Source organism: Thunnus thynnus, chromosome 4, assembly GCF_963924715.1.
Source record: "Thunnus thynnus chromosome 4, fThuThy2.1, whole genome shotgun sequence".
NCBI lineage: Eukaryota > Metazoa > Chordata > Actinopteri > Scombriformes > Scombridae > Thunnus > Thunnus thynnus.
Genome location: NC_089520.1, coordinates 15,324,552 through 15,352,000, shown reverse-complemented (window position 1 = coordinate 15,352,000; position 27,449 = coordinate 15,324,552). Strand labels below are relative to the sequence as shown.

Here is a 27,449-nt window from a genome sequence, read left to right as displayed (position 1 = left end):
ATAGTCCTGTAGTTTATGTTAACCTATGCCGCTCTGTGTTTATGCTCACAGATACTTCTAGTGCTTTCCTCTGTATATGTATAGTGTATTTGTGGTGTGTGTACAGGATGTGTGTGTGTGTAATCCTCAGTGATCCACAAGTCAGCAGGAGAGGCTCTGCGTCACCAACACAATCAGCAGAGAGCCTTTATATCAGGACCAGAGTTTCCACCATTAACTGGCTTCAGTGTCTCGGGACGGTATCCACTGTGGAGCTGTAAGGAAAGAATTCATCTGCATGCAAGGCCTCCACATGCAAAAAAAGAGACACATGATAACACTACTTCTACAACTAATGTTGATAATGCTAATAATACAATTTTATATTTAGTTTCATATCAAGCCCTAGTAATGAAATATGAAGGAGCAATTCTCCCAACTGATATCTGCTCTCTCGGCACACAAAAGATGAAAATATAATTGGAAGAAAAAAATATAATTTTTTTTTACAACCTGGATCTTTTATTTGTAGTTTTGGCCATAATTCTATTCATTTTTCCTCAGTGACACATCATACAGTTTTAAATATCTCTCCATTGAGACGTAAACCCTTTATGCACACACACACACACACAACACAAACACAATGACTCATACTGAATTAATGCATGTTTGTGATTTGCATTAAGCATGTGCTTTGGTAATCGTGCTGTTTTTTAGGAGCTGTCATTTGTTTATTCATGAATGTTTCCTGTAGTGGGAGTTGAACCTCTTGTGTTCTTGTGTCCCTCGGCCATTGATGCTGAATCCCTAAATGCAACTTGCACACACACACAACTGCATAAATGGATGTGAGCATCCATATCTCCGGTGTGGCAACCAAATGAATATAAAAGGTGGAATAAGGTAAAAAGGAGAGAAAAGAGGAATAGGAAAAAGGAAAAAGAATGAAAGGAGGATCAGTGCTGGTTGCAAAATAAAATCACCAAAAGAGCGACTAAAATTAGCGACAAGCAATTTCACTTCGGTAAAACTGGAGTGCATCATTTAAATTGTACATGGAAAATGAGGACAAGACTCTCATCCAGGGAGGACGGCTGGGAGGGCAGAAGAGGGTGGAGAGTAGACTGGAAATAGACGAGGAACACATGTTGAATTGAGACCAAAAAGAAAACAAACTGCATATTATTATAATCTTTATTCACGGAAAATTAGAAAAAATAACTTCATAAAATACAAATCTGCATAAATGTGTTATTTAGAAAACATGTTTTATTTATGTGGTGGAGTTTGACACTGATACAGAGGGATTGTTACAGAATATACCTGATCTGCATTAGAATTATTCAAGCTGATATTAATAATTTTTCAGCAATCTTAAATCTACTCCATAATACTGGCTGATAGACACCATAAGAGAGAGTTTGCAAAACAAAGAAGATCTTTTGAAATCCAGGTACACAAAGAGCACTGAGTCAAGAAGCTTTGTCAATACCTACTGTTATCAAGATAGACTGATGTGAATGTGCAAAGCTTTAGAGTGAAAGACTGAGTGTTAAAGAAAACATAGCATGAACTGCGTGCACATTAAAACAATCTTTAGGATAAATAAAGGTTAAATTAAAAGTATTTAACAAAGTCTTCACCCCAGAGTGACAACGAAGGACCTGTACACCTCTCTGTAGGCATTTCGGAGCAGAACATAAGGGAAGCAGCTCTCTAGCATGTCCTGGCTCAAGAACGCAGACTCCTCCACGATCTAAATGAATCAGAGAATAATGAATAAGATAATTTTTACAATATTATTTATTATTAATAAAGCTCACTGGAAGACAAAAAAACAGCCATGTCTTTGCTCTCTCACACATTCTGAAGATGCACAGCTTTTAAATGGGTCACAAGTATACTTCCTACTTGTCAAACCAAAGAAGAAGAAGATGTACTTTATTGATCCCCGTGGGGAAATTGATCCTCTGCATATGACCTATCCTATACACACACACACACTAGGAACAGTGGGCAGCTGCATTGCAGCGCCCAGGGACCAACTCCAGTGCCTTGGTCAGGGGTACTGACAGGAGTATTAACCCTAACATACATGTATTTGATGGTGGGAGAAAACCACAGCACCTAGCAGAAACCTACACAGATATGGGGAGAACATGCAAATGCAAAACAGAGAGGACCTGGGACAGCTGGGATTCAAATGGTTCACCCCCCCTCCTTTGTACACTTTGGAGTGCCCCAGGGCTCCATTTTATGACCTTTGTTTTTGCTTCTGAAAGTGTTGTTTTTTAACGTATTCCCTTATTCAATTTCGTCATTTGTCTACATGATTGTATTCATGTATTTTTCTGTTTCTTTCTCATGTTGTCCTTTTGAAGCACTTTGCAATCTCTGGTTTTGATAAGTGCTATATAAATAAACAGGTGAACACTTACAGGACCAGTGTGTAAGATTTGGTGGCATCTAGCGGTGAGGTTGCAGATTGCAATCAACTGATTACCCCTCTCCCTCCCCTTCCAAGCATGTAGGAGAACCTATGGTGGCCATGAAACTTGCAAAAATCACAAAAGGCCCTCTCTAGAGTCCGAGTTTGTTTTTTTCTGTTCTGGGCTACTGTAGAAACATGGCATTGCAAGTTGGCGGGCTCTGTGGAAGAGGACCTGCTCCCTATGTAGATATAAAGCTAACGAAAACACAACAGTTCTTATTTTCAGGTGATAATACACTAATTAAAACATGCTTATGAATATTCCATTTCTGCCAAGTCCTTTCTGCTTGATGCCACTAAATGCTACACACTGCACCTTTAAGTTTCGAGAAAATGCTACTCAGACAGGAGGAAATAGTGCATTTGTTGGGGATTATTTTCAGATGTGGATTAATAATTATATTAATATTAAGCAGGACAGTGTTTGTAGGACTGACTCAAAATAAACTACAGTTGCCATGTGTATCATAATAACAGACTATGTCAGCCTGTGTAACAGTGTGGCTCACTGATGTGTTTTTAATAGCTTTTGGACATGATGGAGGTCTATGGCAGAGAGAAAAAAAACAATAAAAGGCTTTGGTTCTACAATACTTGTTAGTGAAAAAACTTCCTCTCCATCTTTTTGAAATTTCTGCACCAATTTAAAATATGCATAAATACTATAAAGGGTTTAAAAGTTGCCAGTAATTACTTTATTGCTAATCATTAATTTATTGGTGTTTTAGAGATAATGCATAAACCATCATATAAGACACTGCAGGCTTGATGGCTTATTGTAAAGAGAAAGACCTCAATTAATGACAGGTTACAGGCTTTTCTATTAGTCAAATGTTAAACTCTCATGTGCCTTGTTGTAAATTTGAAGATATTTTAATCCCTATCATAATTAGTGTTGTCCTGGCAAGCCTACCATGTGCAGGAGCAAGTAGATGGACTCTCGGTTTTTGCTGTCCATTCTCTCCACGTTCTGTCCCAGCTGAAGCAGAGTGGAGGACGCCAGCTGTGGAATGACACAAGAGTTTAAAAGAAACAGATCAAACAACTGGAACGTTTTTACACTGGTGGACGTGACCTCAGCAGGGGAAAAGGTTGGCAGTGTCTTGAGAAATCTCTTGAACTTAAACACTGTCAGAGTAGTGTGCCCAAGAAACCATTTATCCTTCAAATGTCTTTTCTATTTATTTCTTGGCATGCCATGATCACCCTTTTCTGTGAAAACTGGTAAAAGGCAAGAGAAAAGTTTGAAAACACAAATTTGTTCCGCAGAATTAAGAATTTCTTGTTTCCTACCTCATATTAACATATTTATATACCGCATTACTGTAATCTGCTGATTTGTGAGGCCAGAATTTTTTATAAAATCTGGCCCCTTTTTTGAGATAAAATGTTTAGAAACTTGATTCAATATTTGTCACTCACCAGGAGAAACTCTTTGAGATGCTGCTCTATGTTCTTGTTCTGAACAGTGAACATGGCAGCAGCCAGCTGGTTGATAGCTGTAGCTATACAGTGGATGTTGTTGTTGTGGCCTGAGAAAATAAAAATACATAATTCAACACAGAAAAAAATAGAGAGAATATGTCCTGTAACTTTAGCCACAGAGAGGATGTTTTTGTGGCCCAATGATTAGAGAAATTTACTTAATGATCCATAACACTTAACAGGGAGCATACTGAGCATATTTCCTCAAGCTCGCAGGGTAAATCTATTTCAAACATGCCAGTGGAAAATAGAGACAAAGAAAATAATCCAAGACAAACGCCACCCCATTCTTTGATAGAAATCTTGGCTATTTGCTGCTCTTAATGTTGCAGTCCAGGCTCGGAGCCAAGCAGTTAGGGTCAGCAGGGCTGCATGCCAAGAGTAACTGTATCGATGCACGTCAGCTGAAGTTATCTGTAAACAAAAGTCTCTCAACAGAAACGTGTTTCTCATTAACCAACATACTTTGTTTCGGACCGCGTCAGTCAGACTGGAAAGTATGATACATAGAGATGCTAATAAGCCTCATGTACAGGGTGGAGCACCTTTTTATACACTATCAGCAGTCGGCTAGTAATGACTGGAAGAAGTGATTAGTGTCTGGTTGAGTGCTGTCTGGATATTCATCACTGTCAAGCTGCTGCAGCTGAAAATTAATGAGTGAATGACTATGCACCTCCATGCTCTCGGCTGTAGAAAGAGTTGGGGTCCAGGGCCAGGGTGGGCAGGGACACGGCGATGTAGACAAGCAGCAAACAGGAAAGCTTGTACTCCTCATCAATGGACGTGTTATCTGCAGGTTTTTCATAGAGGACATTCAAAGATAAAAGAACACTCTCTTTTCCTGATGACTAAGCCATTAGAGCACATCATGCTGGCCTCAGATGTGGCACTAATAGTTTTAGTGTTACCTGTGTGCATACTGCCAATAGCTGCGACAAGGGCAGGATCGATATCGCATTTCAGCCCTGCAGCAGAAGCCAGCTCAAAAACACTCAGAGTCACCTGCATAAAAGGAGGTGCAGATAAAATAAACAGTTAAGAATCAAGCTCCAGCAGCAAAGAGGTGCAATTTAAATCTAATGTATAATTTATGTTATCTTTATTTTGTCACATTTTGTAAATCACATCACAAAAACACAGCTAGTGGGATGCTGATCTGTGTTTTACACTTCATATAGCTGTCATAAAAGTGACATACTGTATATTCTCTAAGGAGCGACACTAAATCAGTTGTGGGTGTCTTTGTCTTGACACACAGGTTTTGATCTTGCACTATTTCTGGTTGCACGCATGGTTGGCCTGTCTGGGCAGAATGTTTCCACTGATGTGGTTTAGAGCGCAGAGCTGCAGCGGCGATCATCAGAGTCTCTCTCACGGAGGCATGAGGGGGCTGCTGACGTCTTTGGGGTTATCCTGGCCTGGGCTGTGACACGGTTGTCATGCCTCACTCAGAGGCCAGACGTAAGTACAGGAGGGGGAGTTCATGAGTCACATTCACACAGATTGCTCCAGAGGGAGATAAGGAATTTAATTTGGTTGGTACTAAGAGCACAAAAAATGTTGTTTCTCTTCATTTCTCCAGCTCAGATCTACTGTTGCATGGATCACATATAAATTAATACAATACTATACACTCTGATTTGCACTATATTCTGCATTCTTAACGTTTGTTGGAAATCAGTCAATTCCAAAAAGTCTAAAATGTAAATATACATTGGAATAAATGTCATTACAATAATATGGCCTCAACCCTAAGCAGTTTTAAATTCTCCCACATTCAGTTGGCCCTGTGAAAATAAACAGTGTTAATATACTGTTGATAAACTGTGATGCGATGATTCATACACAGTGAAACCCTGATTTTTGCACTTCAATTCCTCTGTGGGATCTCTACATATGGATGCCTTTTTTATAAAGTAACTAGTTCCTGTGAAGAAGGATAAAAAGCTGTGCATTACCTTGATGTCGGTTTCAGGGGACATGAAGTCCCGCAGGCTCACGATGGGTCCCATCAGGTACGGGCAATGCTTATGCAGGATCTAGATTATGAGATTATATGACACAATTTTTCTTTCATAATAACAAGAAGACCTTTATATATCAAGCTGTCAAGGACAAATCTCTTTCAGGAAGACTACATTTGAGCTGTAATAATTTGTTTTTTTTAAATTTAGATTTGTAAAGCACTTTAACCTGCATTGTTTTATATGAAAAATGCTAAAAAATATATATTTCTGTTGTTTTATATATGGAAACTGACGTCAAGTCAATAATATGTACCCATAACAATAAAGTTAATTGGGCACTAATTAATTAAGACATTCAATATCTATTCTTAGAGAAGTTTGACTTGAAATCTTAACTCCACTTACTAGCTTTTTCTAGAGCTTTCAACTGAGTCTTTTTCAGCAGTTTGAAGTTTGCTCAGTTGTCATCAAGTGTGGAACTTTTTCACATAATGAACAGGTGGTCGTATATAACTTATATATACAACATACAACACATACATGATAACTAAGTAAACATCAAACACTGACCATGAAAGGCAGTTGTAAGCTGGTGAGTGAATCTTGAGTTACTTTTTTAAAAAACTGTCTAACCATAATTTCCAAGGTCAAAGAATGAACTTTCACTCTTAATTTTAACTCTCTGATTTTATACATTTTAACTTCCCATGTCCGTTGTACCGACACTGCATTACTGACAGTTTCATCAGCATATGATTCATCTAAGAGTTTTAAATTAAATCATAAAATCTTGATGGACATTACATCTTTCAGACAGTCCTGTGTCATTAATCTGAAGGACAGGATCACCCCGATGATGGTCATCCTCTTCAGCACGTTCTCTCCACCTACGAATGCATATTAAACATATCAGGGTCTGACAGCTGTAAATTGTTCATTATGTAAACTTACGCACAACACTGCATCATCAGCTGCTCCTATAAAGCAATGCCCTTCAGCTGCTCCTATAAAGCAATGCCCTCCAGTACAACACTATGGGTAAATGTGTAACGTGTTATCAATGAGCAAATGAGATTATATTGTCTGACAGTTCACCTGATTATTTGTACTTCAATTAACTTCTGATAATGTGGACTTTAAGAGAAAAGAGTGCAGCTCTGGGAAAGGTGGCCAAGTAAAGTCATTTTACATTATCATTAGATTTTTATGAGCTTTACATAGTAAGGAGGAATACAAATAAAGACTGATTATGAATCTAGTGATTACAGACATAAGACATAGATACATCCATTTATTTACAGACGAGTCCGCACAAATGTTACAACTTTCTTCTCATTAAATCATTAGAGAAACTTCACTACAGCACACACACAGATTGTCTTCTTCAGCATCCTCACACAGTGTTCCTAATAATTTAACAAAAAAGCAAAATGTAAAAAGCAAAGTTGTGAGTATTTGCTCTCTTTTAAAATTTAATCAACTTTTGCTCTTGGGTGGTAGCACCTTAAAAGATTTCAAGTAACTTAATATAAAGAAAATGAGTAAATAATTTTACCCAATCTAAAAATACAGCCATTTTGTAGAATCACCATTATTTGACTTTATTTTTTAAAAAGAAAGGCCTGTCATATTTGTGGCATTAAAGGATTTAATTGTAATGTTTCAATTTTTGAAGTATTTTTACTAACACAAACTTGTAAAAATACATTCATGTTGTATGATCACTGGCAGTAGCCCAATTTGTAACAGAAAGCATGGTGTTTTCTTTTTTTTTAATTAGGAAATATGAATGTAAAATTAATTTCTTGGTGTATTTTTATTAACAAAACCTACAAAACAGTCATGCAGTAGGATAACAAGAGTTGACCATAATTTTAAAAGAAAAATTGACTTTATTATTATAGAATTTATGTTTTAAATTAATAGCAGAGAATCTAAAAAAACAGCCATTAACTGTAAATATTCTTTTAAAATGTGAAATGTGTGTAAAATATGTTCACTTTTTTATTTAGTCTTATATTTGTTTGTCTTTCACCATTCATTCTGCCTGCAAGTGCTGATTATAATGTTGGTTCCTCCTCTGCATCAGGTTGTTATGACAGCATCTTGAAATCAACATCTGAATTCAATTTTATGCTTATCTGTACATTGAAAACTTTCCAGAAGTTTAATCCTGGTCCCAGTTTTCTGTACAAGTGAGTTTATTATATCTAGAATACTGTATCTTCATCCAAGATTAACAAATCAATACTCATTTTGCTCAAAACATCGTTAGATGGATGAAAATGAATAAATATCATTTTAGCAGGCTAATATTATGTAAGACTGAATTAGATAACTGACACAAGTACAAAGAACAGGATCCTCATGATTTGTTAGAAATACAAAGATGTGTATGTATTTGCAGTTAACACAGAAGTAATTATGGCCTCGGTTTTCAGTTTAGAGTGATTCATCTATAGTACTCCTCTGCTTCTTGTTATTGCCAAGCCAACACCTTTTATCCATTCCCTTCCTTTCCACCTCCTACCTCTTTCTTCACATCTCCTCCACCTTATCTGCCCCCGCATACCTGTTCCCACTTCTCACCTGTCAGCCTCTTTTTAAGATCGACCATTTCCTCTGGCTTATCAAAGTTGTTTTTCATCTGTACCAGGACGTCCATATTCTCGATCACCAGTTTCTGACAGAGAAGAAAAAGGTGAGATAAGCGATAAAAAACACCTTCAGGTGGGAGTTATAATGGAGAGGGGTCATAGCTGTGACAGATCTCTCTGTCGGTAAGCTCAGAGCTGCAGTGCTGCAACTCCTCACTTCAATCACAGGTGTCAGAGTGGGGAGCCTGGCACAGTACAGTAATAGTCTCTTGTATGTGAGGAGGAGTTAAAGGGGGTGTATCATGCACATTTCCAGGTCTATATTTATATTCTGGGGCTCTAATGGGAAATTTTTGTATGATTTTCAGTTAAAAAAACCTTATTTATGTTATACTGACTCTTTATGCAGCCCCTCAGTTAAGCCTCTGTCTGAAACAGGCCATTTTAGCTTCTGTCTCTTTAAGTCCCACTCAGAATGAGCCCACTCTGTTCTGATTGGTTAGCTCCAGGATGCTGCCCCTCGGCAGACTTCCAGGGTTTCAGGAGGTTACGTAAACACACAGTAGTAGTAGGATTTCACTTTTAACAATTCTTTTTCTCGTTCATACTTGAAATGGAAACTTTTCAAATATATCTGTACATGTTCGAGTCTGAATCCAATCCAACATATGCAAGTGGACAACACGAACAACCCATTGAACAACCTTAGCAACAAAGGCTACAGAACGGACGGCTGTTTGTGGTCATGCACAAACAATCTGATGTTATCATGAGGAGAAAGTAGAGGTAACAAACGAAGCGTTCAGAGGCCTGGGCCTTTGACTTGCAGGGAGCATTTTGCATAAATACACCTCAAGTTTTGGAACTTTGATCATGTTTAACATTGACATCCAACGTCATAACAGTATAAAAATAACAGAAAATCACAAAATGCATGTTATGACTCCTTTTAGCAAACGTGGTGAATCTTTAACAAAATAAAGGCTAGCTTTGAAGCCCCAAACTGCTTCTGGGTGCACACATTTTCAAGCAAAATAAGGAATCGTGTGAATTCAATATATTTTAGTTTCTCTACTAGAATTTATTCTACTGGACAAATGTTTAAGCTTGACTGCTGTGGTCATAGATTTGACTTGAGCAGCAGTGTCGTTTCCCCACTTCAGACAACTCCTGGTGCCAGTTCAAGCAGGTTTACTGAATTGTCTTTGATTAAAACACAGAATATATGTCCATGTTTCAGATTTGAGGAGGATTTACTCAGAAGCATTCCCCAGATAACAAAGTAAACGTGCTTCAAGGTATGAGTCCTTAGTCTCCATTCTTGAAACAAACACATTGCATCATACCGTACCTTTAGCTCACTGACTTGCGAGGTGATGTGCCACATCAGGTTCTCACTCAAAAACTTCAGGCCATATGGACCAATTAGCTCCGCCAGTGCCTGTAACTCTGTTCAGAAGAAGACATGAATAATTTAAAAATCATGGCTGGAGAGAGATGAGAGATCAACAGAAGCTTAATTGTTGTTGATATCATGTGGCCAAAAAAGCACAATAGACCGAGGCTCGAGTGGAGATGTGTTGTTTCATCCTAGAGTGGTGTTTTTAGAGGACTCAAATACAAGGTTTCAGTCAAGATAAAGGACACAGATTAAATCTGATTTGTGTGTGGAGCTGAATCAATGAGAGAAAGACACAAGTGCAGCTATTAGACCTTTCACACAGCTTCCTGAATATGGATGGATAGGGACGTGTGTGGTTAAAAATGGAGGTGGCTAATGGATGGGTGAGTGAATCACCGTGAGGCAGGCAGATACCTCACTACAGAGCAAATATAGACAATGATGATGACATTGTGAGGGGGTGTCTATTGATGTGCAGTGGTCTCCAAGGCACCGAGTGTGTGCATGCCTTGTGAAAGCATCACAGAGTGTAGGTGTGTATAATGTTCATGTATGCTTGTGTGTGCATGACCTAAGATCTGTAGCAGACTGAATATAGCCTTAATACAGTTATAAGAAGGCCCATTACTCCTTCAAGGCAGCATGAAGGTGGAACAGGAGGCTTTGTGAAGGAGAGACAAGTGACGCTGGAATAGTTATGAGGCAGGGACGGAAGAGCAGGGGAGATGATAAGCAATACTGAAGTTTACATTAGCCAGGCAGTGTCAGAATAAACTGCATGACAGGCAGTGTGAGAGAAAACACCGCACCACAATAACAAGGCTAACATTCTCTTGAGCAATAATCTTCCCTCTGCATGTGGTGTCACAGGAGTGAATTTGATCTGCTAGTTATGTCTTTTGAAAAGAGTGAATCATCTCTTGGATCTGTGGGTCCCTGATCATGAAACTTCCAAGTTCAGGGGAACTTTTTGAGCCTGTCAAATGTAAAAACATGTGTCTGTAAAAAGTAAAAACTGAGACAAAAATCATTTCTTTCTCATTGATGGCTTTTTGCACATGTCATGCAAAGATACATCATTCTGCACAGTGAAGTTCAAACATCCAAGTTAAGTAACAATAAGCAAAACATATTTTTGAGTGGAGAGGGACTTAAATAACTGTGATTAATTTCTGGGCCCGACCTGATATATCCGAGTACTCCTCTGCTCTGAAACTTGGTTCGTTGTCAGTAATTTGGTTGACAAAGCAGTGCATCGTAGGACAGTGGACGATGAGGGAGTTGCTGGCCTGACGCAAGAGACTCTCCAGATACCTGTGGCCCAGACAAAACAAAACAAGACTTACTGGTGTTTGAATTAAAGAGAGTGAAAGTGAAAGACTCAGAAAGAAAACAAGGCTAGTATGCTGCCTGTACCTGTTTATGGCTATGCAATGTGCAAACGAATTGATGTGTATTTGGATATTTGTGTTTTTAATGCAGTACAGATACACCTGCGCGTCACACATACCAGTTTGTGTAAAGGGTTGTGATGGTCTGCACTCCGCGGGAGTCCAGTGGCTGGGTTTGCTGCAGCAGGACGTTTTTCACCAGCCGGGTGACGTCCACATTGATGTAGCTGGAGAGGCTGTGCAAGCTGGCTGTATAGGCTCTTACTGCTGCCAGGAGGTCCAAGGGACGGGCTATCTCCTGGGTGGTCTGGTTGTAATTGGCCATTCTCACGATGATCCTGGAGAAACATGTTTAACCAACGTCACTTATCACCGGGCCCGGGTGGACAGATGGGACCTTAAAACGGGTTAAACGAGCCATGGTGGCATTGGAGCGCTCTTATTAGGTCAGCAAATTTGCTGCTCCAGGGCTTCACTGCAATCTTATTTATTTTTTGTCAGGGTCCTTCCTTTTCTTTCTCTCTCTCCCTGAATGGACTGTATTTACAATTTTGGCCTCGTAAGAACCAATCACTGCAAGCACGCTGCTTCTCGAGGGCGCTAATTTTAGGGTGACTGGAGATAATCATCAGCTAAGACAGAGAGACAAAACAGAGTATATACACAGAAACATTAGGTTGCCCTGGTACCAAGCCCTAATCTAAATAACAGTTAGCACTGAAATGACACAGAGCAAGGGAGTGACATGATGGATCTCTTCTCAGATTTTTAAGTGGGTGCAACACAGCCTGACACGGAGGAATCAGATAGTAGAATTGGGATCATTATAATGATGGAGGAGACATTTCACAAGTGACAAACTCCAAATGATTCCCTATTTGTCTAGAGGACAAAAAATTATGTCCAAGTGTGTGAATAAGTGGCAATTTGGGGCGAATGCAGCTTGAGCTGCTTTTAAGTTTTCACAGCACTCTGTCACACCATGGTCAGAGTGATTTACTTTTCATGGTTAACATTTCTACAGCCTCTGTCCAGCAAGGAGGTCAGCCTACCGAACAGCATGTATGTGAGTATTCAAGCACTGGGAATGGCATGATAGCCAGCAGTATAAAAACTGTGAAATGATGGTACCATTGTACATTTATTTATGGACTAGCAGTATGATCAGTGGACAGTATGTTTCTTTCACTCAATAATTAACATTTTTCTTTCAGTATTGCTGAAGTGACATGTGCATAAGAGTAGCTTCTAGGAAGCACAGAAAACTTCAGAGGAAATAACATTTGCAAATGTCACTCCAGGGACTCTTTACTAAACCTTCAGGGCCACATTTATTTCAACACATAAGATAATCCCCCGCATCCCTGCTCAGCTTACTCAGAGAGGCGTGTCTCCAGATGAGAAAGGAGGAACTCGGTGGGAACGACAATGTGGTTAAAGACAATAAAGTCACTGCAGAGACTGTAGGAGGAGCAGAGCTCTGTCAGGTTCAGATGCATCTTGTCCACACTATGAGGAAAGGGGGAAAGACAGAGAGAGAGAAGGGAGGAGACAAGTCTTAAGGGGAAATATTTTGACAATGACTGCAGTATGGATGTTCATTTCTCAGACAAATAAGGTGATAAACATGCTTAAGAGTTGTAAAACACATATCCAAACTGAGGCAGAGGGGAGTAAAACTGAGAGGAGTGAGCGAGACAGAATTACAACTCTTAATTAAGGAGCTTTCTCTGACCAAAACAATGAAAGAGCCAACATAGAATGTACTGCCAATAAAAAGTGTTTCTCTAATAGGCGGAGGTGTTTTGTTTCTTATTTCTAATAGCATGATTCAGTACCTGTCAGCCCTGACTCATGGTAAAGGTTAATAAGGTTCAGTACTAATCATGTCTCGTTGGTTGATGCAATTTCATCCTGTCTTCCTGATATCTTAAGGCAAAAAAAGTGTCATGGGGTGAAGGAGATGATTTGAAAATGCATTATAATATTTTTATAGACACGAACTGCATTAACTTGACTCTAATCATTGCAAACTAGAATCGTACACAGTTGAGTGTTTATTTAACTTCCCCGTTGATAATGATGCATGTCTTCAGAAATCAGGGATATATTCATTGCACTCAGTTTTCCAAACTCCTGCTAATGACTAGAGGCTCAGGCAGGGTCAGCAAAGTAGAGAAAGTGATGCACATAATCAAGAAAACAAAGGGAAAAGCTGACTTGGTAAGGACGGTCCGGTCTTTCCTCAAGCTTTCAGCCCCTGGTTTCTCTTTCTGGACCTCTCCTTTCTTTGGCATCGGCTTCTTTTGCTTTCTATGGCGAGCTGCACTGATAGTCTCAGCACAGTGTTTGGGCAGCAACTAAGGGTTTATCAAGTAGAAAGAGGTGGATGTAGAGAAGAAGAAAACAGAGTGAGAGGAAGACAGATAGAAGAAGAATTCAGCCTCACAAACATTTGGTACCATGTTCAAAGACAAACATGAGAGTTTTACGTTCACATTGGAAGCACTCAGTCAAAAAATTAACATTTTGGTCATATTTTCCTCAAGGGATTCAAGAAACAACACCACATTAATCAACTCCAGAGTTTTAGACCTGTGTTATCATTTCACTCAATTTCGAAAGTCTGTCTCCTGCCTCCAGCAAAATCCACAGATGCCAAGCTGTTACTATGATTATAATTGGATAGGGACTTTGGCAGAATCAATCTCTGCTAAATAATTAGTTTTTTAAAACCTGAAATAGACTCAGACTTCACCTGGTCGTTGAGGTTGCACTGCTCAGCACATATTTCTAATATAACATTGCTGGTCAGCCTGGCTATCTGCTCCAGGAAGGTCACACACAGACGCAGACTCTTCTTCTCCATTGCGTCTGTCTGGGCACACAAACAAATGCAGTATATGTGAGTGTGCACATATGTAGACAGACAGAATATAGAACACAGGTAAACATGTAAAGTATAAAGACTCAGACAGATGCGTTCCCTTACAAAAATACTAGTTTGTGCAGTATTTACTGACAATGGAAACTGTTTTATATTCCAATTTCAGTCTGACAAGCTGACAAAAGTTGCAAACAAGCAGATATAATGACTTCACAAATTAACACTTGCTTTAAAAAAGCACTCGCTAAAACAAGGAAATTGAGTGAATTCTGTGCACAAAGCTCAAAACTTTGTCGTGACTGTAGCTGACAGGATCCACGTGGTGATGTGGAAGTGTAAGAAATTAAACTTTATGTGGAGTGTAGTCAGTGTTTTTAGTGCTCCTCAGCTGATGATTAATAGCCTCATCAGAAGATGACTGAACACTGACCTCTTCTGGACAGAGAGGGTGCCCACAGTAGCTGAAGTGAGAGCAGACACAAGGGAAGGCCATGAGGTAACGCTTCATGGTCATCTCCTCACTGCTCTGGGTAAACATCTTCTCAAACACTCGGGGATAGGAACTGGGAGATGAATAGAGAAAAAAACAGTCAAGACATTAAAAAGAGAAGAAGAGAAGAGAAGAGAAGAGAAGAGAAGAGAAGAGAAGAGAAGAGAAGAGAAGAGAAGAGAAGAGAAGAGAAGAGAAGAGAAGAGACTGACCAGAGTATGGACAGATCAGATGTCTCCTTCAGCATCCATTCCATATCGTCCACCATCCTAGTGTGAAACTGGATCATGTTCATCACCTTTGCTAAGTCAGGGTAGTCCTTTATTGGAAGAGGGGCCTTGTTCACACTTGTGTAGGCCTAAAACAGAAGATGAAGAAAACTTAAAGGCAGATAAACATAATTTGTACTCTTGTAATTGAACTCTTTGTGTCATTTGATGCTACACAATCAACCTGCGTACCTGTAGTCTCAGCCAGTCCAGTCGCAGGGCTTTGAAATCAAACTCCTCTTTGTTTTCCACTGCAGAGTGAAAGGTAATCCATCATTATCCAAATAAAATTGAGTTTATTGCATTTTAAATGCAATGTACTTACCCTTGTTTTCTTTTTTGCTGGAGAACAATATTGGGTATACACTAGCTTAGATAATCTACTGTATTATGTTGTGATTACCTTGTTTGACTGAGAGAGCGGACAGCGTTGAAACAAATGAACTCATCAGGACTGACTCCTCCTCTGGACACACAAACATGTTCTGCAGAGGAGAAAAAGAGTTAAGGAGGTAGAGATGCTGTTATTTCATTAAATGAAAGCCGAGGCATTCAGCAACAGCTTTATTGTTGGATTTCCCCCACCTGCCACCGTCTGCACCTTTGCTGTTCAAAATACTCTTATGCAATAGGCATGCACATTCACACCAATATGTTATCTACCTGTATGGTGTCATTGAGAACCAAGGCATCAAACTGTGCCAGGTACTGAACATGGTAGCGCTGCACTACATGGTTGTACTTTTTCATCAGACCTCTTAGTTTCTCCATGTGGAACAGCAACTCAGCCATCTGACTGGAAAAAAAAACAACAGAAAAAGCAATTAAAACCAGACTCACAATTCCCTTTCATACCTTAAAGTCAGTACAAAATACATTGTAAAATGTCCTCTGCACATTTTCGGATAATTACACTATAATAAAAACTACTGGACATAATGTAGCCACTGCACTAATGTTCTTTCAGGGAGGAAAAACTTCTAAAGTTACACCATTTTGCTGTTATAGCTTTGGGATTTGAAGTAAAGATGCATAAATGAATACCAAATGAGCAGAGGAGTTTTATACATCAGACATTATGCCTCACTCTCTCTCCACTGCTCATGTCCTCTGAGTGAATGACAACTGACTGTTTTTTGCACATTATGTGACACAGAGTGACCTCCAGCTGCAGCGGTCCCTGGTTTGATCTCTCTGTACCTACAGTATGACCTACTTGTCGATGTAGTCCTCGGGCGTTTTTATCTTTGGCATATTCTCAGAGTGTCTAACGAGCCACAGGACCTCGTCACGGGAAAACGACAGAGCCATGAAGACAAACAGGGCCTTGGGGATTTGATTGGCAAACAAAACAGAGAAGAGGCGGAATGTTAGGAAAGAGTCTCAGGAAAAAGTCATGAATTCAAAGGAATTTCCCGCTCCTCTCCAAATATTCCCCAGACTGTAAGATGTGTGCTGGATGAAAGTTGGATCAAAGACACCACTTTTCACAAATCATGTGACCAGAATTTCAATTTAGTCATATAAATTGCAGTGATGAAATGATTTAAATTCCTCAAGTATCACCATTATACTCATTACTATATGCCTACCTTTGGTCCCAGTAGTCCAGGTTCATCCTCCAGAACTTTAAATAATTCCTTCATTGCTCCTCTCAGAAAATGCCTCCTCTCTCTGTGCATAGCCCCGCTGTAATAACATAGAGGAAATGGACATGGACATTCGGTTCTCACAGCTCATATCAATACATTGAATATTTATGACAGAAAAGTGGTAAGCATAGTCTCCTGTCAGTCTCACCTGTGGACTATCACATACTCACGACACTCTTTGATGTCTGCAATTCGCTTGCTGTATCTGAAAAAGTTGAAAAAAAAAAATAGAAATACAATAAGAAGCTTTTCCTAAAAAATAAAGCAGTTTGTTGTTTGTAATTTTATAAATGTTTCAACTGAGGATTATTTTATTGTCATACTCATTTCAAGCTGCTCCAGCTTCAGCTGCACATATAACAATTTAAGACTATGTCATAGCAATATATTGTAGACAGCTAATTATTTTGTCAAGTCTTTTTTTTCACCACTGATGCAGTCTTGTTTATAACAAGCACCAGTAGATTGTGCTGTTTAATTAGTTGGATTGTTTGGGGACACACTACGTCAAATGTTACAGGGTACCCCTCCAAAAAAAGACATTTGTGTTGTAATCTGATTACTTACAAAGTAATAATGAATTCTATAACTCAGAACTGAATTGTTAATGTATCCAAAAAGTATCTGGCAGTTCAACTGATGTAGGCTCAGTCCAACTTTTTATATTTAAAATGAATGAATAAAAGAGTAATCAAGGAGAGGAGACGAGAGGCTCTTCACAGTTCAGGACTCTTTAATCCAGAGCAGACAATGGCACTTAAGACACATTTCTAAATCAGTTCTCATTCGTTTCAACTGTTTCAAATATGAGGTTGCAAAAACAGTCTTGCCTATTATCTTACTTTTTCAATTTTAATTAAGCAACGGCTACTTTTTCTCATGGTCTGCAGTGCAGAGTAAATACCATAGCACTGCCTTGCAGCTTACATACCCTTTAATGCCGTCGAACAGGTCCTCTGAGACCTTGTGTATGTTGAGTGCTTCATCTCTGGTGAGGGTGAGGTAGAGGCCGCTCCGCAGAGCCATCTTCCACAGCTCCTGGGAGGCCTGGTTTGTATTCAGACTGCTGTGGCACAACAGGAAGCCGACTAGAAGGAGGACAGTAGGCAACAGCTATGATGCAATTTTAAGGACTGGTATGAATTTACTACTTTCTGTGCTTACAGTACATAGTCATTCATTAGGTTTAGGACTTTTTTCTTGCTAAAATGAATTATCTGAGTAAGCTTTTAATCAAAAGACAGCACTGTTTTTGACAGAGAGAAATTATGTTTGTTAATGAAAGTTTTGAGCAGAAACAAACTTAAGATTGTTTAATTTAACTTTATCTAGTATCCAAACCCAGTGTGTCACTGTCTGTGAAATGTGTTCAGGCTACAACAGACACACACATCTCAAAATGCTACAAATACTGATATTTAAAGGGGACGTATCATGCACATTTCAAGGTCTGTATTTATATTCTGGGGCTCTACTAGAACATCTTTACAATTAAAAAAGTCCCTATTTATCTTATGCAGCCCCTCACTTCTTTTTCTCGTTCTTTACTCAAAATGTCAACTTCTCAGATACATCCATACATGTTCAAGCTTGAATCCGATCTGAAATATGTGAGTGGACAACGTAAACAACCTGTGTAACATCCTTAGCAACAAAGGCTATGGAATAGATGGCCGTTTATGGGCATGCGAAAAAAATCTCATGTTATCAGGAGGAGAAAGTGGAGGTGACATTGCAAACAAAGTATTCAATGAAGCCTATGCTTTTGACTTTCAGGGACCATTTTTACATAAAGTATGTTAAACTTATGTTTTGGACCTTTGATCATGTTTAACATAGACATCCAACATCATAACACTATAAAAAAACAGAAAATCACAAAAAGCATGATATTTGCCCTTTAAATATGTTATTATAATTTGATAAAGTGCACTGATGGAATAAGTTATGATCCATCAAGAGACATCAAGTACTTACTAATGATCCACCGCTCCATCACCTCCATAGACAGGTATTCACATGCCATCTGTGGTGAACATTAAGCTTGTTAAATGCCATTACAGACACATTTACAATAACTTTACATACACTGTAACAACCTTATGAGGAAAGTAAAAGCCAGTCTACTCAATTGCGCTCAATGGTCATACTAGTCCTCTGTACACACTACTACTGTGTTCTTACTGGAATAACTACACCATAAAAACCTCTGTGCATTATACACTATGCACAAAGTATTGATGGTCCTCCCAACATGTGATTAAAATGCTAAAATGTACATTTGATAATGCAACTCAAGAGAGCTCTAAAGCCTTTAAGGAGTGGGTGTCTTTGGCTTTCAAATATATTGTATCTTTTCATGGGCTAAATGGTTGCCCGGAGGTTGGTCTCTCGGCTGGGCTTGTGTTTCTTATATGAGGAAGCCACAGACAGCAGGCATCATAACATTACATCAAAGGGACAACAGGAGGAGGACCGGACTAGGCAGAAAAGGGAGATGGGTAGAAATAAAAGCTCAGGGAGGAGAAGAGGGGTTAAAAGAGAAAAAATAATTAATTTTCGAAATGATAGCTCTTTAACTAGTGGAGAGGGAAAATGGGACTAAGTGGACTGTACTTGACCTGAAGAACAATACATATCCTGTTATTGCATCTTAGCCGCGACACCTTCTTTCATTTCTGCACCTAACATTACTGGAAAGACCATATTTTAGACATTATCCCCTTCCTCTCTCTTTCTCCTTCTGTCAGAGATAAATACAGGCGGAAAGGTGACGGGAGGGCGGGCTCACAGTGTCACAGCAGGCTGGGTCCAGCATGGCAGCTGGAGCACTGAGCAGGCTGAGGAGCTGGGCGCTCCGCCACTGCTCTGCTGGCAGGTTCCTGCGTGGGTAGACCATCTTCAGAGACAACAACGCTGCTGTCACTGACTGGGAGAAGGACAAAACAAGGAGAGGAAAACAGTGAGTATGAGAGATGGAGAGAGAAGCAGAGAGAGAAAACTTGGAGTCCAACCAAGGGGGTTAAATTAGAGCAATTACAAGCTTTGAGGCTCAAAAACTGTGGTTGATTTTGTTTTTAACACACACGGAAAATTTATTATTCACCACACAGAGTGATCTAAGTACCAGTGTTAAAGAAGTAATTTGTAGTGTTATTGCATCATTTGTATTGCATTGTGTTAGTAATACCTAAAGCACTGGCAAGGTGCCACTGTGTCAGAAATACATTTTTTGTACTTTTGGTCTGTTTTTAGTAATTCTCTTCTCTATTGTCTAACACTGTCTTACTCTACTGAGTTAAAGTCTGTTTAAAAGCAATGAGCTTGAGGCAAAATAAATGTCCACAAGCAGTAACTCCATTTCAAAGGATTACTACGATAAATTAAGTTAGAAGAAGAATATTAATGATTTTGGCTATGCCCCTTCATTCTAATTCTGGGAAATTTTAATGGTACAACACACAATGATATTTTAGACATCTTTTTTTTCAACATTTTGGAGAAGGTTATTTCCTGTTTCTCTACAGCAGTGCTCCAGTGGACACAGCCAGATCCACAAAGAAATGTTTTTCTGAGCATGGTTTTGAAGAACCTGACCAGTTTGCACAGAGCCCTGATTCAACACCTTTGGGATGAACTGGAAAAAATGAATGTGAGCCAGGTTTTATTAACCAACATCAGTGATTGATCTCACTAATGCTCTTGTGGCTGAGAGGGAGCAAATCCCTGCAGGATCCAAAACCTTGTGGAATGCCTCCCCATAAAAACTTTTATAGTAGCAAATTAATGGTTTTGGAATGAGATGTTCAACAATCACATAGCAGTGTGCTGCTAATTGAGATCTGAATCCAGAGGATATGATGTGATGTGTTTGACTGTTTTGATTGTTCAATGTGTTATGTACGGCTATGAAAAGTGTCATATGTGTAACTATATGTTCAATCTATGTGTCAACCTCTTAAATGGAATTGCTTAAGGGTGCAAAAGGAATTTCAATGTAAGCTGACAATAAAGTTATCGTATCTTATCGTATCGTATCGTATCGCATCGCATCACATCGCATCGCATCGCATCGTATCGTATCATATCTGGCTGTAATGTTTGAGTGTCCACAAACTTTGTTGGAGTGCTCACTGTTGGCAATATAGAACTTATATCCTTACTGTAAGTGTAGTGGTGTAATATCCAGAACAGAAGAGTGTCATTTTGTATTTATGTGCTGCGTTTAAATATGTGAACATAAATAAAGGTATTAAAATTTGTCATGGAGGTGCAGAAATCCCATTAAAATTTGGACAAAGTTGAATCAAATGGAACATTTAACATACTCAACGGTGCTACTATCCACCTTTGAATTAAAGTGAATCATGAACTTTGTACTTGTATATACACAGTAACACATTTTGCTCCCAATTGAGCTTACCCTTGTGTGTGGGCCAAACTCCTCAGTGAGCTTCTTCCAAGGATGATCATACTCCATCAACATCTGGCCAAGTCGTGGGTAGGAAGGGTCACTGCAGGATTTTTTACAGCGTGCAATTAATCAGTGGAAGAAGAAGAAAAAAAAGTTGTGCATTATAATAACAGAATTGCGAATATCTAGCATTACCAACAGGGACAGTATGGATGATTAACATTTAGTATTTCATAATTTTATACATCTTCATTTTTAGGCATCTGAATAATAAAGATCTGAAGCTGTTCCCTCTCAAGGTGGTAGCTGTGTGTGGTGTGCAAGTCAAATGTGACATTCAAATAAAATGTATGCATTTGTGCTCTCTGCTCATGTATCAAAGTGAGATAAGCATCCTGCTATTTTGGAGTGTATAAATAAATGTCATGCAGAGTAGGTGGAATCAAAATGACAGTATACCACTTGGCACTCAGAAAAGGCAGAAATTAAAATTCTAATTAATTATGAGGATCACAAGAATAGCTGTATGGAAGGGTATGCAAACTCATAATGGCATTAATCAAAGCACTTGAATAAAGTGTTTGTCACAGCTAGAAAGCTGCACTTAGCAAGTGCAACCCATTACTGACTATGTTGTCTGGAGTGAATAAATAGAAAACACATCCATCCATCCATAAAAGCACATTGTGCTCTATATGTGATGTCACTTCCATGTTTTCTCACCTGCTCCCATTGGTCATCTCATGAGCACAGTTGAACATGCCCGCCAGAGCCTTCTTGTCATCGATGCGAGAGAGCGTTATGATGACAGAGGTGTAGGTGATAATCAGATCCAAGTAGCTCTTGGTAAAGTCAAAGTTGATGGCCTGAAATCGACATTTCTGTTTAGTCAGTGGCTCTAAAATGACCAGTACTTAGTGGTGGAAAATACATTTACTCAAGTACTTTACTTAAGTAAAGTTACTTGCACGCTACTTTATACTTATGGTAAATGTTGTATTTTTTTACTTTACTTCATTTATTGATAGCTCGATTTTTCATGATATGATTATAAAATACAACATATTGTTAAAGATTTAACTTGTTGTTCCCAACCTTTGGGAAACTTTAGCCTGTGACCTCTTAAAAAAAGCAGAGTGAGGTTGGGCACCTTGTCACGTTTCAGATGACTACGAGTTGTTAGCACCTCTAAATTTTTAAATTTAAAATAATTTTTAAAATTATCAGTGTTCACAATATTTGGCAAAAAAGCTAAGTTTAAGTAAAAATGAATACAAATTTGTGAAGCAAAACTTCCACCAAATGTTCACATCGATACATCAGTATTAACAATCTAATATTGTCATATACAATAATATGTCATTCACAGAGGCCAGAGGCCATTTCCTGCAGAATGAGACAGTACTTTCACTTTTGATTCTTAGAAAACATGTAACTAATAATACTTCAGCGTTTGGTTTTTTTTATCGAAGTATAATTGTGAATCCATTTACTTGTAATGAAGCATTTTAACATTGTGGTAATGTAAATTGTGTGTGTGTGTGTGTGTGTGTGGGGGGGGGGGGGGGGGGGGGGGGCAGGGGTTCTACATACTACTGCAAGGGTACAGCTTGAATGCTGAAGCAGTGGTTTGAATGATTTAGATCTTTTGCTATTTTTTCCCAACCTGAAATGCTGTCCCACATGAAATCCATCATAATCACTGAATTCATATTCAGGACCACTACCATTATTCTCCCTGAATATCCAAACTACAAAATTTTTACAGATACCTTTCAAGCTGGCAGGAGCAGATTGTTAAAGTGAAATATCACTTTAATATTTGTCAGTTTGAGATGAAATTACATCACAGACATTTTTCTTTAAGGGTTTGAAAGGTAAATGTAAAACATGTTACGACTGCAATAATGAGAATACCGAACAATGAGAAATGTATTGGATCAGGACGATCTGCAGTTATATTAGGCAGAAAAGGTCCTGTGGTTGAAAGATGCTGCCCAAATAAATCCAAGTAGCACAAGATCCTTATAATGTCCCCATTAACTGTACAAATAAGGTAGAGGAGACACAGAACGGTGAAATATACAGGAGCATATACAGTACATAATGCACAAGACAGCAGCCACTTTCATTATGACAATAAAAAACCTGATAAACTGAACAGGAGGTGGGTGTGGTGAAGAGAGAAAACAACATCATCTACAGTATGTCGCAGGCAGGAATAAACAGTATACTGTAGTAGAATGAATGAAAAGAACACAAGACAGAGAGTGTTTTCTTCTACTTAAAACAATGCTCCATTCAGAGACACATAATTAGTACTTACAATATCAAAGAGGCACTGGCAAGCATCGATGGTGTTTAGCAACTCATAGACATTGTCCTGAATAAGAAAGAGTGAGGAATTAGATTAGAAAACAGACAAGACACACACAGCAACTAAACAACATTTAAATCATGTTACAGTAAACCTTTCATGCTATTTCCTAAACACATTATCATTGTTATAGATTCCTTTAGCAGTTTTTAACAGTGTTTTTACATTTGCATCGTCCTACAACATCATGATTGAGTTATTCACAATCTTACAAAGACCAATGATGCCTCGGCCTGGCTCTGACCTCCATCAAAGAAATATGCAAATGCACAGGGAAGTGTAACAGACTGCACTAAACCGTGGTGAGCGAACTGTTCTTGATATTTGGAATAAAATCAATTATTTTGCTGTCAGAATAAACCACTCTATATGTAAATATATTCTGGTTTTTGTCTAAAACAAAGGCTGTGCAGAAGGAAAGAAGAGAGAATGCTGTGAACACCACCATTGTTCTATAATTTCAGATTTGTGTTTTTATATTTAGAGCATAATGTATATTGGAAATTTCACAGAGAAGAAGAAAGAAAGTGAGGGAGAAAGATAAATGGAGAAAACACAACAATTACCCTGAACTCAATGACATCCAGGAAAGAGTCGTAGTAGCTTGCTGTGGCTGTCAACACTTCTGATTTCTGTCGCTGGATGCCGTTCAGATTTTGCTGCAATGACGATTAACAACAGTTGGTTGCTGGTTCAGTATCACATTGTATGAAAGGTAAACTGCTATTTGAAATCTGTTTTCCTGTTGATGAGTTGATTAGCTTCGATAAATGATTGATTAAACCAACTAGACAAATGCAAATAAATCAGATTATAAAACAAATATATTAAAACAATGTGGACACAATAACACAATACAACATACAATACTTTTTTGTGAGGCATATCATGTTAATTTATTAACATGATATTTACTTACTTATTAACTGTTAATTTATTATCTCAACATAAGTTAGTTTTCTTGAGATCACAGGACTGTAGTTTTGTGATCACAGGAAAACAGTTTTTCAGTTTATTGACTCTTATCTTTTGTCTTTAGTTGACAGCTGTGTTTTCAGTGGATCACAGAATGATTATTTATTGGCCTAACAATGAACAAACAAATCTTGTTGTATTAAGATCCCAAAATAATATTTTCATTATCACAAACAGAACATGAAAAATATGTACAAGCATCTTCTCGTATAGAAAACAAGGTGAAAAAAAAACAACTTAAACTTGTGCAAATGCTGCGTTCATACTTACAATGTTTCCTCTGAAGTCAATGTTTGGGAATTTCTTGTTGATGTACTTGATGGCAGACTCCATGGTTTTATCTGTCAGGAAGGATGGCCGCAGCTTGGCGTCTGCACAGGTCTGTGACAGAGATGGGGAATGATGTGACGTGAACGGTTTACCCATTATACTGTAGCACTCAGAGATTGATTTGTCACATTTGACTTTTTGGCAGTTAAATTCTTGATTTTCAACACATTTTTATGTCCTGCTATTACGGTCTGTGGATTCTCAGACAGGTTTTGATTGTAATGTTTTGCATTATGAGCAGCCAAAGAACAGAAAGCAAGCTTGTCAGCAGAAAATCACTGAATTCTCAGACTGCTTTTGAAACATGTGGGCAGAGTGAGTAATACATGTTCCCTGCTCCCCCAATAACCACCCTCAAGGTGACATTGAGCAAGAAAGTTAACACCCAACTGCTCCTGTGGGGCTGTTTTCTTTAGAAGCTCTGTGTAGCAGCTCCTAAGTGTGAAGCCAGACTGCAAAGAACATGCATGCATGCTCAGCAAATCTTCACAAGTTTAATAACGGCTCCAAGTAAATGCAAACATACAGTTCTTGCACACACATGCTCACAGGGTTGCAAAAAGGGGGACAGATGTGTACAGTAGATGAGGAGAGTGTCATTTCTTGCAAGTCACATCCAGAAATGTCTGGCATGTCAAAATAAATACTGTCCCTTCAGCCACTGTACAACATTTAAGCCCCACACAACAGAACAGGTAATGTTAAATATTACACTGTCTCATTCCGTCACTATACGCTGACGTATGAGACCAACGTGGTCTCATTTTTTCTGTCTTGAGTCTCGACTGAGTTTCAGAGCAATCGGTTTAGAATAACTGAAATTTGAGGTGAATGACAGCGCAGACTGACTTCCTGTTTGCACTTCCTCTTGGGAGAAATGAGCTCAGATGCAGTGGGAAGGCAATGTTGCCTAAGCAAGTATAGACACAAACCACTTTTATTTAAACAAAGTTACAATTATCTCATTTTATCTTGTTACTGCTTTTTGTGTTACAGCTCCTGGAGAGTTTCTTGACATCAAGAAATGGTGTATTTTTGGGATATTGTTGGTATTTCGCATCTTCATACCGTAAGACTCTGTAGTACTTTACTTTAAACACATGATAAAGTACTTCTATATGTTGGCTTTAATCATTATTCTTTGTACTGTAGATAACAATTTACGTAGATAACATTTTCTAATGTGTACAACCAAGCCTTTTGTTCTTCTACAGTTCAGTGGAAACTGAAAACAGAAATTTACATATAATATTTTAGTTTATTCTGAAGCAGTTAATAACCATGTGTTGATATTTTTATTTGTATCCTTGTATTGTCTAATAATGGTGTCCTGGTACATCTTTAGAGAAAATAACTTAGACAAAGCGTAAACAACAAAAATGAAGTTCCTTATTTCTCGCCGCTGTCACTCGCACCACTTACTTCTCTCTATTCTCCCTCACCTTCTTAATGTAGTTCATGCGTATCAGCACCCCATTCCCTCTCTCATTGAGGATGGTGAGTTTCTCAGCCAGTTTCTGTTGGTAGTCCATGGCTCCAGACACACTTCACCTCTCCCTCCGTTCGAGCCTTGGCCTCCTGGTCCTGTGTATGCTGCAGTGGTTGAACCCTCGGAAACAAGTGCACCCAGAGCCTCACCCTGCTGCTGGGTCACATGGTGACATAAGTGTAGGTGGAGTCTTGAGTTGAGTTTTTTGAGTAAGTTGAGTGTTAGAGAGTTAAAATTACTTATATACTGTTATTGTATGTTGAAAATAGACATGATTGTATGAAAAAAGACAGCAATTCAATTCAAAAATTCAAAACATGATATTTAATTACAAAAAGTTTACCAAAAAAAAAAAGTGATTTAAAATGAAAATATTTTGGTGCATTTAATTTTTCAGTATTTACAATTACACCAATTATTGTATCACTTTGTAACACTTTGAAATCATCCTGGAGGGGAAACATCATTTATAATATACTGTTATTTACAGTAAATGAATGGCAACATCATGTTTCCTGTCTAACTTACACTGCCTCTTTTGTTGTGTGCTAGTTGACTTACTTCCTCTTGCTCTACCGAAACACTTCTGTCAGCAGGGACGTCAGAAATGAACAGATCACTACATAATCATGTCATCTAAATAAAGTCTGCTGAATGTAATTCTTTCAAAAAGTTTAAAATAATAAGCCAGAAAAGAAAAACAGGAACTGAATTTTGAAGAGGAGAAAAAAAAAATGCTGTTCTTTCTTTCACCTCAAGATGGCATCATTTACCAACTGAAGCTCTCCGGCTCAACAAATGAATGGGGGATCAATTATTCATCAAAGTGTGTGACACCTTTGAACTGAATTCTCAGGAGTTCACTATATCACAAAAATGGCTTGGCCTACATTGACAGGTAACAAACACAACAAACTTGAATGACAGTATATAAGAGAATAGAACAGATTAAGTACAAAACAATACGGTATCTATGTGTTATAAACCTGTTTGCAGTTTTCAGAAGCTCACTGTAACTTGTTGTTGGTCATTTTCTGGCAGCCTGATTCTTTCCTATTTGTACAACCAGACAACTAGAATAATATTAATTTGACAAAACTGACCATTATCAACCATCTGCAGGGCAGTTTGGCTCATAAATGTGCAAAAATTCATCCTGCATTATCAGTTCCAACAAAAAGGTTGTAGGATATATTCAAGTTTTTTTTAAGTCTGCCTTAAAGCAATATCTACATAAGCATATAAATA

General features: G+C 38.4%; 1 protein-coding gene across 1 annotated transcript; it reads right to left on the bottom strand.

Moving 5' to 3' along the window:
- Positions 1–1,162: 1,162 nt before the first annotated feature.
- Positions 1,163–26,355, bottom strand: nckap1l (NCK associated protein 1 like). The gene is made up of 31 exons (XM_067586897.1): positions 26,155–26,355; positions 24,653–24,763; positions 23,974–24,066; positions 23,357–23,413; positions 21,754–21,896; positions 21,040–21,130; positions 19,408–19,545; positions 18,594–18,642; positions 17,548–17,704; positions 16,765–16,821; positions 16,557–16,653; positions 16,181–16,290; positions 15,628–15,760; positions 15,368–15,449; positions 15,157–15,215; positions 14,908–15,053; positions 14,636–14,768; positions 14,077–14,196; positions 13,539–13,678; positions 12,696–12,827; positions 11,438–11,656; positions 11,111–11,241; positions 9,877–9,974; positions 8,518–8,611; positions 6,733–6,815; positions 5,920–6,000; positions 4,870–4,963; positions 4,635–4,751; positions 3,896–4,005; positions 3,387–3,476; positions 1,163–1,738 (listed from the first exon to the last, which is right to left on the bottom strand). Exons 1-31 carry the CDS (start codon positions 26,242–26,244, stop codon positions 1,622–1,624), a joined length of 3,372 nt encoding a protein of 1,123 aa, XP_067442998.1. The 5' UTR covers positions 26,245–26,355; the 3' UTR covers positions 1,163–1,621.
- Positions 26,356–27,449: the final 1,094 nt, after the last annotated feature.

Bases quoted from the DNA above. Each gene is read 5' to 3' on its own strand.
- nckap1l (XM_067586897.1), bottom strand. From the start codon at position 26,244: ATGGACTACCAACAGAAACTGGCTGAGAAACTCACCATCCTCAATGAG. The intron at 14,197-14,635 runs GTCAGTGTTCAG...TTGTGTGCCCAG, and splicing joins ACCCTCTCTGTCCAGAAGAG to ACAGACGCAATGGAGAAGAA. The intron at 12,828-13,538 runs GTCAGCTTTTCC...CTTTCCTCATAG, and splicing joins GACCGGACCGTCCTTACCAA to TGTGGACAAGATGCATCTGA.